At 42.8% G+C, this 13,922-nt stretch overlaps 2 protein-coding genes across 7 annotated transcripts in view; both read left to right on the top strand.

Annotated features, from left to right (window-relative positions):
• The first annotated feature begins 467 nt into the window (after positions 1-467).
• LOC131881814 (organic cation transporter protein-like) lies at positions 468-4,546 on the top strand. The gene is made up of 6 exons (XM_059228779.1): positions 468-713; positions 786-1,083; positions 2,584-2,909; positions 3,016-3,627; positions 3,725-3,984; positions 4,278-4,546. The coding sequence occupies exons 1-6, from the start codon at positions 701-703 to the stop codon at positions 4,431-4,433; spliced, it is 1,665 nt and encodes a 554-aa protein (XP_059084762.1). The 5' UTR covers positions 468-700; the 3' UTR covers positions 4,434-4,546.
• Positions 4,547-6,969: 2,423 nt separating this feature from the next.
• The window catches only part of LOC131881812 (disintegrin and metalloproteinase domain-containing protein 11-like), a 31,584-nt gene continuing 24,631 nt past the window's right edge, over positions 6,970-13,922 (top strand). For 4 of the 6 annotated variants that reach the window (XM_059228771.1, XM_059228774.1, XM_059228775.1 and 1 more), the window contains exon 1: positions 6,999-7,308. The gene's annotated coding sequence lies outside the window, so the exon portion shown is untranslated. Of the gene's footprint in view, positions 7,309-13,922 lie in introns of all 6 variants that reach the window. The other 2 variants (XM_059228776.1, XM_059228772.1) reach the window with 2 other exon arrangements.

Consider the following 13,922-nt stretch of genomic DNA (forward strand, 5'->3'; position numbering starts at 1 on the left):
CAAGTTGGTATTGACCAAATGACTGCATGTGATTGTGTAATGTTTTGAAAAATTCAGGGCTCACCCCCGGCATAGAGTGGCTTAAATGGTCCCCTTCAAGTACCCTTACACCGTGATCAGCTCATTGACCAAGGTAAAAAAGATCTTGGTGAAGTGTGCTACTTGCCGGCATGATTTTGCAACTGGCTCCTTGTCAATATTAAACTTTATTCTAATTTAAATTACATATTATGGTTTTAAAATGCCTACTAAAGAGCATATTTTTGATTGAATTGCTTATTTACCTGCATATTTTGACCAGGTTTATGCATCTTGAATGCCTACAATAGAGTTTTCATTGCATACTTTGGCCGTCTTTTGTAATGATGCTCCTGCCGCAAAACGTTTCCGAAGCCCCTCTCTCTAGGGGCCAATTTCATCCAAGACACCCTTACACACCACACATTTGCTCAATCAACGATCCTACGCTTCAAGATCACTGTGTACACGCAATACAAGGCGCTCATTCCGATTTACCCCAAAAAGCGAGAGAAATGTGAGCAAAGTACTCTCCGTACTGAGCGGCTCTGCTTGATCCCACAATGACCCTTGGGCTCAGCCAAGTTCATTGAGCAATTGACGATATCCTCAATCAGAGGCATTTTTGAGGTCTTCTCAAAAGAACTCTGGTCACTTTGTCTGTTAACACCGACCGAACATCATGGGCGCTCCTGGTAAGCTTGTTGAACGTTAAAGACACTCCTCAAAACTCCAATCGGCTAGTTCTTCGGACGTCTCTTTTCCAGACAAAGATTACAAATTGGGTAGCAATGATGGTGTTGAAGAGATTGATCCCGTCACCGAGGCCATGGGTGACTTTGGTCGCTGGCAGTTCGCCATGGTCTGTCTAGTTGGCTCGTTTATTATCCCCTGTTGCTATCCAGTGTTGAATTTGACCTTTTTGAACGCATCTAACGACTTTTGGTGCGCTCCGCCCGCTTCAATCGCGGATCGGGCAACCCTGGAGCAATGGAGAAACATAAGTGGGCAAGCAAAGCATGGCGCGTGTCGTGTGTATGATATTGACTACGAACGGGATTTTAGGTAAATCCAATGAGCATGATTCCATAATTTATGTGGAGGACTAATTGCTTCAATGATGCCTTTGGATCCCTGTCAACTTTAGGTATTGGTCAGGTTATATTATATCTCTGGAAGTCTTTTTTCCAAATGAACGTATGTAGTTGGCCAGTTCTTGTCACTTCATGTCTCTTTTTTCAAATCTCTCGCAAAGAAAATAAGTCTCAAAAGAACCTTATCAGTCCTTACGGTAGATCTTCACTAGACGTATATTGACAAACAATTTCAGAGGTGTTAGACATCTAGCAAAGTAGACTGAGTGTATTATTTTTAAAGAAATATATACGTAGGTCTCCGTCAGGTATAGGGTGTGTCTTTCATCAAAAAAAAGCATGTTGATTCAATTCGAAACTATAACCAACTAAATCGTCAAAAACATGATGTCCACATCAATTATGAGTTCCTTCAAATCAATTAGAGTCTTAGAGTCTTGGTCATTATTTCGAAGTGAATCATCATGACTGATTTTAAATTGCAGGCAGGCTTAGATATCGTTATGGTGAAGATAAAATAAATTTAGCTGAGTTTGGTGTGATGTTGATCTGAAATTGTAGGTCAAAATATATGTCGTGTAAATAAAAAAAAACAAGTGATAATGATTTCTCTGTGAAATAACGATGCTTTGAATTGCTCTCATACGGTACTACTTATTTGAGCTCTATTTGTCAAATAAGAAGATCATTTAATGTTCAATTCAAGGGTTGTTTTAGAAGTAAGTGAACAAGGCCGTTTTGGAAGGAAAGACTCCATATTTGGAGCTTGAATATTTGTTGGCTCATTCATTGAGAAGGAAGTTGGGACTTAGATATCAAAATAATGGTTAAGAATGTAGCTTACAATGCTAATGGCACTACAACCAACTCATACCGAGGGAATCCTTCAATTTTCGGTCTTCTCCAATCTTAATGGATTTCAATAAACGATAAAAAATCAACAAGGATCAATCAATTTAAGACTTCTTCAAAACAACATTTCTGGAAGCTTGCATTGTTCCAAATGCTTGAGGGAACAATCATTAGTCAATGCAGTACACATAACCTTAAAATCAAGCATGATACTGAGCTGTAGGAAAAAGAACATGGATTTCATAAATAAATGTATTATGCCTATTGTTCTGACATTTACTTTTCTTCAAGCGACGCTGGAGTCTAAGGTGAAATCATTTAAATCATGCAGATTCTAAAGCTAACACTTTCGCCATTCAATTGTGCTCGTAAGACAATCTTTCTGATGCCTTGAGGTCACCAAAATAACGTTACTTTAAACGCTTGTTTACTCACTCAAAAATGTAGGCTTTGCCTCTACAATAGCTTACAATTGATGATATTTTTATTCAGAATCTAACTATTACACTTTTACGGCCGAATATGACACTTCAGCAAGAATTACACAAACATTACTTCTATTTTCAATCTCAGATCAATCAGGCGATTACGGATATCATGAACATGTTCCAACTTTTAGCCGCTATCTTTCCATTCCGGAGAGCACACCAACCCGACCGTGCAAGAAATGGGATTATGATCGAACTGACTTTGAGACCACCTTCACCACTGAATGGGATCTAGTGTGCGATAACGCCTACCTCAAGAGCATTGCCCAAACCGTGTTCTTCATGGGCATGATAGGAGGCGTGTCCGGAGCAGGGATCCTGTGCGATTGGTATGGACGAAAGAATATCATCGTGGCGCTTCTCCTGGCCATGAGCGTGGTTGGCATCGCTTGTGCTTACATGCCTACTTTCACTCTCTTCACCGTTGGAAGATTCTTCCACGCCCTCATCTATATTGGTAAATGGACGCGTCTTGGTTGACTGGGTTGCGTGCGATTCAAAGCTATTTTCCGAGTACTTTATTTTTTCACTTTACCAAACCTAATAAAAATTTATGATTTCAGGGGTGTTGGAATGCATTTTTACCTGGGTCCTGGAGATTGCTGGAGTACGGTACAAGGCCAGAGCTGGTATTGGGATCGATTTCTTTTGGGTGGTGGGTTGGCTGAGCCTGAGCGTCATGGCTTACTTTATCACGGATTGGCGTCATTTGTTGATGGCGACCTCTCTTCCCGGATTCGCATCAGTGGTCTTAATCTGGTTGATGCCCGAGAGTCCAAGGTGGTTGCTCTCAATGGGGCGGGTCAAAGAGGCAGAAGACGTCATTCGTAAGGTGGCCAAATTTAACAATCGACCATTAGCTGTGGATTGGAGTTTAGACACCAAGGCGATACTAGGCCAAGCTGGACAGGTAGAAGTGGAGGAACAAGCTGGCCTTATTGATCTGTTTCGCACTCAAGAGATGCGCATGAAAACACTCATTCTCTACATTAATTGGTTCGCCAACTCATTTTGCTACTACGGCCTAACCTTGAACGCCCCAGGTTATGGCACTAGTCCTTTGGTGAGTTTCACCATCAACGGATTGCTGGAAATACCGGCTTACGCCTCCGCCATTTTTTTGCTATCATGGAAAGGACGTCGGGTCCCTTATGCCACAAGTATGATCCTGACAGGTACATTTATTTAAACGTGCAGATTTGTTTCTTTTTTCTGAAAATATCTCTTCTCACTTTTCAAATGACGGAGAATCCCCATTTCCTATTTCTGCAGGCATCTCCCTTCTGTCAATTTTGCTCCTACCAGAACAAGAATCGGCACCTGCCAAGACTGCTGGTTTTGATAATGCCGCCACCATCATGGCTCTGGCGATCATGGTCTTTGGGAAGTTCTGGATCACGGTATCATTCGCATCGGTCTTCCTCTACACAGCTGAGCTCTATCCCACCACAGTTCGAACCACAGCTCTTGGAACGTCTTCATGTATGGCACGATTTGGGGGAATGGCTTGTGGATGGGTGGCTTTACTGAAGGTGATTATCACTTAAGCTACTTATCAGCTAGATAGGGAAATTCAGCCCGGCTCAATCCGGCAACTGCAGATTATTTTCCTCTTGCTCACCGGATCCTCTTGGGGCGAAAAGAAACTATAAATCTTGCCAAAAAAGTGGCATCCCACAAACTCTGGTTGGGTGTTTCTTGTGCGAGAAATGTATCAACTTCAAAACTAATGGGCCCGATCCGGTCCTAACCTTGTCGGGTGTTTGAGTTTCAAGTGGTTGATCCTGATCCATTGATATTGATGAGAACTTCCACCCTTTTGCAGGCTTATCACAGCAAATTGCCCTTGATTGTGTTCGGCGGAGTGGCGCTCTTTTCGGGGATTATTGCCATCAAATTGCCAGAGACCAAGGGGAAAAAATTGCCCGACACATTGGCAGAGGGCGAAGCGATGAGGACGAAAAAGCTCTGTTGCTACTAAAACTTTTTCAAAAGCTTAATCCAGTTGAACTGAATTTTCCTAATGAAAGCTGCCATAAACTTCATCCTGGCACAACCGGAATCGTTCACTGAAAAAAAACGTGTATGATGCTATTTGTAGTCATTATTGGCACAACCATCTCAGTCGAGGAAAACCCCTATTTATAGCCGATTTTATGGCTAGCTTTGACTAGCTTCAAAACTTGGGCTCTGTTTTCAGCCAAAATGCTATGCATGAAGTAAAGGAGGTAATAATTCCTAACTTGGCGATTTAGTCTTGTTCCATAAGGTTCATAGAGTGTTTCGGTCTATCCAAGTTTCAATCACTGAAAGCGAGAAAAGGTACCATCTTATCCAAATATGAAATTCCCTATCTCAAAAACATGTTCATCCAATTATTGGTTGCTGAACTGAGGCTTTGGCAAACTAGCATGGGGGAGCTAACCTCCACAAATTCGTCGTTCACCCCCTTTCACTCATTGCCCTCCAAGCCCATATTGCTCCATGCGGGCCCGCGAAACAGAAGAAAGCGCCGCATCTAGCACTGCAGTAGATATTGATGACTTGGGACCGTCTGTCTGCTAGGGTTCGGAAGAACATGTTTGTGCCCTTCTTATTTGGTCCGAAGATGGTATGGTAGTAGTGGTGGTATTGGTAGAGAAAGAGAGATGTATTCGTTCTGGAACACCCCAAATGCACTCCATTTCTCCATGTGAGTGAGCAAAGCCGAAACGGACATGAAGTAGAGTAAAGAGCCGAAGGAGAAGAAAGGTTGAGCCAATCCCTCCTTCCTTGTTTCTACCTACATGTTCTACTATGTTGTAGTAATGGCTGTCCGTAGTAGAAGTAAGAGAAGAGGAGCTAGTGGTCGTGGAACTAGTACTACTAGTATGGTGATATTAGCACCAATACCACCATTCTTTCTGCCTCTACAACTTCCGTGCTCCCCGGGCTATAAGGTCCTACTTTGTTAGAATTGAAAGTGGGTGAGCAGCGACCACGCTTTTTTCCTCTTTCAATTACTTGTTCAAGCACAGACTCGAATAGAAGTACAAGTCCCGATGCGTTTCGAGAAGTGAGACCCTCAGCAGCCTTCACCGGGTCCGGTAGTTTGGCATCAGATCAATTACAACGAGTTTCCATTCCAGGAAGGGACCATCGAGACAGACATGCGCATCATGAATTTTCATGTGAGACGATCAAGTAATTATGGCCTCCCTTGCAAATGGGCACCAGTCGTCTGTCAAATTTCAGATCTCGTTCCCCCGGTGTGACCAGGTTTGCCAATTGGTCCGCACTCTCCGTCTCTTCTGTCTTGCCACGAATTCGCTCAGAGATTACGTACGCCAAGGATGGAAATAGCGTCAAGAAAAAAAGTCCACCGAGAGAAGGCTAAAAGGGCGCGGGTTAGCTTAGATTTGTAAGTGTGCTTGGTTGCGGGTTCAAGAGGACGAATGGTGAATGGCTCTCGCCAAGAAGGAGACGAAGGGCCAACGAGGGTTGCCAGGGATTCCTGCCTCATTCTCGTCGCTCGTTTTCTCCTCCTCCTCCTCCTCCTTTTCCTCCCCGTTCCCCTTCTCCTCTTTCTCCTCCCCATACTCCTCAATGTTCCAGGACTGGGTCCCTAAATAATCCCAGACCGGCAGTTGGCACCAAAAGAAAACGACAACAAAGGGCAGGAGATGGAGCCTCAAGGAAGTGAAAACCGACCGAGCTCCCTAAAAAACCTTTCACTGTTTCCCTTCCTCCTTTGACAGCCTGAGCAGGTCCAGCCGACCACCAACCTCCAAGTTGCCAATGGTCGCGCGGCCGTTTGGCCGCACGGCTGGACGCGGGAAAACTCTGAAAAACCCGGGCTCTCAAACTGGAGCAACAAGGCCACTCGCACTCACTCTCAAAATGGCAGGGTGGTCGAGTTTTAGCTCAATGCTTCTTATTCTTTGACCTTTTCAAGAGGCGCTTACGAGATGCGTCCAACTGGGTTTCTGGTTCCGAAATCAAAGTAGACATAGTATGAAAAAAGGGCATACTAAAGAAAGACATTTCTATCAGTGAAGGCAAGGGTCATATCTTGCGCCTACTCCCTTCCAGCCTTCGTGGTTGAGCCTTTGCAGGCGCAAACTTGTGCGTCGAGGGAATGTGGAGAGAATTCCCACTTTCCTCTTTGGCATTGCTTGGGTGGGACCACGACCGCCACCGCCACCCCAGCCTTCCTGGCGGCCTTTCCCTCCATTGCTCTTCTTGTTCTTCCTCCTTCTCCTTTTCCTTCTTCTTCTCCTCCTCGTCCTCGTTTCGTTCTCCTACTCTTTCTCCCTAGTTGTTGGTGTCTTGACTTCATTGGCGACACAGAATGGCTCCTCTTTCTCGGCTTGGACTTGGAGGACATGCCAACGAGCACCGACAGCCTTCCCCCGCTAGTACTTCAAAGAGCAAGGCTGGCTTAAAGGCCAGTGAAGGCCAAAAGAAGAAATGCCCAACTTGTCCTCCTCTTTCCAATTCCAAAGGAGACTGCAGAGAAGTTGAGAACTGTGTTTGTGTGTGTGAGTGTTAGTAAGGCAGAGCCAAGAGAGAGAGAGAGAGAGAGAGAGAGAGAGAGGGGGGGGAGGAAAGAGCGAGAGGCGAAGGTAAAATGATGGAAAAAGGCTGCAGCAGGACTTGAACGGACGACGTCGACGACCATGGACTGACATAAGCCATTAACAAATTGGTCAGACTCGCAAATTCTCAATACCAGATAAGACGGCTTGTTTGAGTGCTTCAAGAACAACGTGGTGCCATCAGTTGTGCCGAACCGTGGTGCCGTGAATCTTTAAGGGACTAGTTCAAGGGCCTTCGGGAAGAGTCCCTTCACACAATTGAGAGCCAGAAAGAGAGAGGTAAGCCACAGATTCAATTGATCATTGGTCTTCCCATTGTTTTGGACGGTTCAATCCGGTTTGGGTTGGGTCCCGATCCAGACTCTTCCAATCGCAACTCGGGCTCCATACTTGGCGCCCCTGGTGCCATGAAAAATGGATCTCGACTTGAATCTCGACGGCCGCATTTCACTCGCTCCCCTTTCCCTCCGCTCTAGGAATTTATCTTTGCAAAGTTTTTTTTTCTTCTTATTTCTGGATGAAAGGATGGTTTTTGTCGAGGGGAAAAGGGAACATTAACTTGGATTCGGGAGTTGGTTTATAATCAAATTTAACATCCATGTATCCATCAAAGTTCCAATCTCTCAGAAGCCAGATTCGGATATTTGGGAACGAGATGCAATATGTATCTCGTGCATACTTAATGTCGACCAGAGACCAAAGAGTAACGTTATTGAGAAAGAAAACCCTGCTAAGAGCGGTTTCCCTGTTATATTTTACTCCCTGAAATGTACCTAAAATGGTGGCCTTGGAAATGCTTGGCTTCCAATTATCTTGAGACACAAGGTGGGAAGTGCCACCTTATGTCTCGGCTATTCCCGTGAAAAGAGGTCCAATTGCCTTTCATGAGGGATGTGTCCACAAAGACTACTTAAATGGTTCCTTTCAATTACTTCAGAATGTCACAGCATAATCATGACAGACTCTCTCAAGTTCTTTAGGAGCATAAACTGCGTAAACTTGTGAGAAACCTCTTTGTGCATGATAGGACTATGAATGAAAAGAAGTGGATTGTTCATTTTGCATCAAAATCAATGGCTCAACCGCCATGTACGGAATATTCTTTGAATTTCTCTCTTTGAGCGAGTTCTCCACAGTCGCTGCAATTTTTGGGGACAGCCTAAAAACAACAGTAAAGGTAAAAGTTCAGTATCCTTATGAAGCTGAATTTGGAAACCCTTTTACACACGTTGTATACTCAAATAAGCTTGCCCTCAATTGTATGGGCTAAATTGAACGAATGCGTTTTGAAAGGCTTCACCAATGTAAAACTTCCAATATCATTTCAAATGGAACAATGGATACAAACAGAGCAATGCATGCAAAAACTAATGGATCCACATGACCCATATTTCATCATTAGTCTTTCTTCTAATGTCCCTGAATTCAAACAAATGGAACAATTTGCGATGGAAACAACATATCTGCTGCTCTTCAAGTTTTCCACCATTTACCAAGGGACAACACTTATCGATATGGGTTTCCACAATGTCCTACGTTTTTATGCGTCAATCATCGTCCTCATTTTGAACAATCGTTGCTCGTGGGCTTAACCCTTTCTTGCATTAAAATTCTGCCTCCAATTTGTCCACATGAAAACACTGGGACCTAATCGTATTATGGAGTAAGCAGGGGCTTTTCACCACCACTTATTGTCACCTACACACTCGCCCAAAGTAAATGTCTTGACTCTTTGCATTGTGTTGCAATTGATCTTGGTGCATGCACCTAATTATCACAAGATGGTTGCGGGTCCTGGACCCAATTGGGATATAAAGACTCCTTCTGAGCTAACTCATGCATCAATGATTAACTGCTACCGCTAGAATTGCCAGCGGTGCCTGGTTCATCTACCACCTTAAAGCTCCTTCGATCGTTTTTCAACGTCCCTTCATAATGACCTTGTCAAGGCCAGCTGCCGCTAGAGCCGTAGGACTGTCCAAGTTAACCGATATGAATGTAATCCATTACAAGAGGTCTGGGTGGTCCTCATCTGGAAATGACTCTCTTCCCATAACATCATGATCATCTTGGTTCCAAGTTCGTAGTGGAACACGACAATAACATCAACAATGATCCCACAATTTGTTCCTCTCCATTGGCTCAAGACAAATCGAATCTCACATTTCTAAAACTTGTTTACAAGTATAGTAGTTTATGGACCATTTCTTCAAGAAAGGTGCAACGACGTAAAGGGTCCGTCTAATTTAGTTTCCAAGAGGTAGGGAAGAAGAGGACGGACGGCCTTTCTAATGGAGGACCTGAGATGCAAAAGAACCTTTTACAAGAGAAGTGCAATGAGGCAAATTTTTAGCTGAAATTGCACTCACGCACAAATCTGGAGGGAAAGACGACTGGAAATATGAGTACAAAGAGCATCTCTCTCTTTCTCTCTCTCTTTCGATTTTTTCCTCTTTCCCTCGATAGATATTTGCAAGAGGCATTATTGAGTCAATGGGCAGCCGCGCTAGGGATTAGGAGTACACTTCGTCACAAAAATAGTTGTCGTTGAGTGGGTTGCGTGAGCCTCTCCAAGCCAGCGCTGAAGGCACCAAACAGGGTTGCCAATTCAAGATCAACCACGGACTTCTAGAGATGTGGACTGTGGACGGAAGTGAAAAATCCCTATCTCCTAAACCGTTCACTTTATTCCAAACAAGCAGTTAATATGACCCCAAGGTCTTGTTGAATAAATGAACTTGGCCAAAATAGACCCCAAAGCTATGCTTAGGGAACTCAGGAGATCTGTCCAAAGCTGTGTTGTTAATAATACATAAAATTGGAACTTTTGGCCTACTCTTGGCCAGCTACATAAGCTCTTGACTCCGTAACTTTGAATCAAACTTCTTTACAAGTAAATAGTATAACAATAATTTCTTCATTGCGATGTTTAGCTTACATCAATATGGTCACAGAAGTAACAGGCGTGGCTTAGATATAGATTTTTCGCCACAAGAGGTGCAAAACCGGTCAATTGGAGGGTTGAGATGGAATTCTTAATGTTATCATCAGTTATGTTAATGTCAAAAATTTCATAAAGGATTCGTCTACGTTTGTTAGGATTTAAAAGAATATTGAAAAGGCATCTGCTTCTTCAAAAGGAAAAAGGGACAATCAAAATTCGGTAACAATGACCTGCCTCTAATTGAAGAGCTCTACGTTTCTCATTTCATTACTTTGATTGGAAAAGTGACTCAGAGTTGCCATGACCAAGAGCAGGCTCATTTGGTGGGAAGCTTACTCTAGAAGTTCATCAATCAACATAGCACTCATGAATGTAATTTTCCATTGGTTACTTGTTTTTTTATTTCATTTTAGTGTAAATCAGTTCGAAGGGGGGAATTAGCAAAGATGATTGAGCGATAATATCATGTTCAAAATTACTACTCCTTACAAATATTTGCATTTAAAAATTTCAAGACGTTGTGGTTGTCAATCCTTGAAATGTATTGCATGCCCGAATTCATTCCGCCCAAATGAAGCTTTATAGTAGACTTTAAGCAGAACTGACCCATCAGACTTTCAACTCAAAAGACGCCAAAAGACTGTTCTTGCTGCATTCTTTGCTTAAAACTTAAGTGGTAGATGCTAGGGTCAGAGGATTAAGCCTAAATCAGATTGGTTCTCTCCCTACCTCTGGGTGTGGCCAAAAGCATTTTGTACTTTCCATTGGAGAAACGTGGGAGAGGATATTCAAACGGGTCATCCCTCTCACAGTAGGACACTGCTCTTACCTCTATTCCACATCTCTTCTCCATTCAATTCAACAGGTGTTTCAAAACCAAATTTATATGAGAATTGTAATCAAAATTTGTATCATTTTATAAAAAGCTTTGAACAAAATGAAGAGAAAACATTTCGTGTTTTCTGTCCTGGGACGTGGTCACAAACTACAAAGTTGGCATTTTCCTACAAAGTGTCATATGTGTTTTTTCAGTCATTCAAGTTGGAACTGAGCTTGGGATCATTGGAGGAAGGAGTGCTGATGTATGGGTTGCAAAAAGGTTAAACCAGGACATTCATCGTTATAGGTTGCCCAGGAAGTGCTTGTATGTTACGACATTTTTCGTTTCAATAACTAAGAGGGATATCGTCCCCTTTGAATGGGGTGGCCAATAATATTTGACTCGTGTGTGCATCCGTGTCTTTGTCGGGTCGATTTCTCGATGGATCGCTCTTGCTCACTGACCCTCGTCTAGATTGCAGGACGAATCTTGAAGTTGCCCTCTCAAATCAAGTCTCCTATTTTTCTCTCTCGCTTATGGAGGGAAGGGGTAGGCTGAGTAGATCCAGTCATTTGAAAACCCATGCCACTCACTCACTTACTCACTCACCCACCCACACTCATCCAGACACAAAGAGGCCAAGGTTGGATCCAATATCCTTTGAGAGCGATGGAAATCAGCCTCATTATCCATTCAATCCTTAGAAGGTATCTACTACATCAACTTCGAGGGTATTGGTATCCGAGACTCCTTGGCCGAAAATGGAGTTATTTGGTTTAAAGAACTCTCAAAGTCTTTTTCCATTGGCAGCGATTCGAGGGGGTCTTGCTTGTTTTCAGATTTCTATGAATTGGCACGGCCTTTGACTAGACAAAGACCTCAATTGGCCACGATGAATGAATTGATTGTCAGCTTTAGGTAACGGTATGAAAAGTCCCTAATGAACTGCCGTTCACGTCCAAGAGCTTCTTTCTCAAGGATGACTGATTTGTTCCTAGTTACATTTGTTGTCTAGGTAAATATTCTAACTGGTCCATGATTGCTGATTCTAGATTCTAGAACTCGAAGGCTTGGACTTGTTTCAATCATTTTTTCAAGGGGGCGAGCACTTTTTGTTGGTTTCAAATTACAAGCTCTCAATTAGTTGGATATTACGGTATGCAAACCTGTGTTGTAATCATAATTGCAATTACATTTTCATGTGTATGTAATTGTAGTTAAGTACACTTGAAATCATAGTACTTACATGTAATTGCATTTGAGCCAATTTGCTTGAGAAATTTCAATTGCAAACTACAATCACATTTCCGCTCACATGATAAGTTGTGGGGCGCTAACGATTAAATCACCCTATTGAATGTCTCACAAACCTTTTGCTTTTGATCATTTGATTGCCTTGCCTCTCGAATTCTTTGACTGAATTGTTTTGCTCAGGCTCTTTGGTGAGACTCCTGTAGTAAATTCAGTTCAAACGGTATGTTATGGTAAGGCATTTCTAATCAAGCTCAATGGAGATAACTTTCAAAAAAAAAAATAGAAATCCCTTTGTTACCTCAGGAAAACCTTATCTACATTTAACACTGTTTAAGAAAATCTCAACATGGTTAAAAACACCAATAAAGCCGTTCGTCCCTGCAATGAAATTAAGTGCTTTGTAAATTGACCAAACAATTCTACTCAAATGCTATGGATAAATTAGAGGCAAAAGTTGTCAAAAATGTTTCAGAACAGTTGCAAATGGCTTGGAAATTGGGCTAAAGCATAAAGAAATGTAATTGAAATTTATGGAATTTTTATTGAATAAAATTGGAAAGAACGGACATTTAATTGTAATTGACACATATCTAGTGGCGTGGAAGCATTAGCAAAAGGTGGACAATTGTTGAACACCAACATGTGTCAATGTACATTGCTTTCCAAGTGAGGTGGCACAAGTAGCATTCTTTTGTTTTGCAAAATTTTGACCCAAGTTGTTGACTTTTGAGTGGTTTGAGACATTTGATTAAGCTGCTCTTATATGTAGACATAGGGAGCATACGTTTATATTTACAAAGCAAAGTCGAAAAAACTGTGGTAAGGAGTTGTAGAATTTGTTTTCAATGCAGGGTATGCACGACATTGACACTTTCCTGAGCACGCGTGGGCGTTCTTTTAGTAAATGATGAGACACAAGCGCTCTCAAGGCTGCTCAAGAGGTGTCATTCAAATATCGCTCCTCAATGAGACATACGCGTATGGTACTTTCTTCAGATCTAACACTCCAATCAACGAGATTAATCAAACGACAACGAAACCTGACTTGACGCACACATCCATCTAATACAATACTACATAGTACATCGTCCATTCTCCAGGGTTAGTGCACAGAAAGCACTGTGACAAAGCTTTCCTGGGTGGCTTGACAGGGTCTGAAAGAAAAGTTTTGAAGGCCTCAGTTTGATTCAAGTTTAAAGACCAGATGCGCTCGCCTTGTTTTCGCGTTTCAAGGCCACAGACTGGATAACATATCCTTCGACGATCGGATCGATGTGGGCTTAAGGATCTCTTCGGGCACTTTCCTTTCAAGAGAAACTCCTCCTCGCTAGAAACTCCTCGGCTCAAATGTGGTTAAGAGGAGAGGCCGTAAAGTAAACATCAATGCTCGTAATGCCTTCCTGCCCACTCAAGACAAAATGCCGACATCGACACAATCCGCACCCGTGGCCTTCTTATTCTCTTTTATCCTCCCCTCCCCCCCCCACCCCCACACACACACAAGAGCAAAGGCCAACCCCAGTGAGACAATTGAACCGTGAGTGATTCATATTCAAGACCGAAAGGGTATGTTTGTACTACAATGTGCCGTATTTGTTTTGGTCGAGATGATGAAGTAGTTTTGATAACAAGTTTAGGTTGGCCATTTTACACGGGTACACGAGGGAGGCCGAAGGCTGAAGGCTGCGCTAAGATGCGGTGACGTCTACAGTGGGTCTTCATCTTCGTTGGAACAAAGACTCTGGATGAAAACTATCGTTCGCTCGCTCTTCTACATAGTAATACTAGTATGTGTGTGGGTGTGTGGGTGTGCATGTAGGCACGGCACGAGCCGAACAAGAAATGGAAAGCAGCCGCTCCCCTTTCTAGGTCTAA

The sequence above is a fragment of the Tigriopus californicus genome, chromosome 6 (genome assembly GCF_007210705.1).
Source record: "Tigriopus californicus strain San Diego chromosome 6, Tcal_SD_v2.1, whole genome shotgun sequence".
Lineage (NCBI taxonomy): Eukaryota > Metazoa > Arthropoda > Copepoda > Harpacticoida > Harpacticidae > Tigriopus > Tigriopus californicus.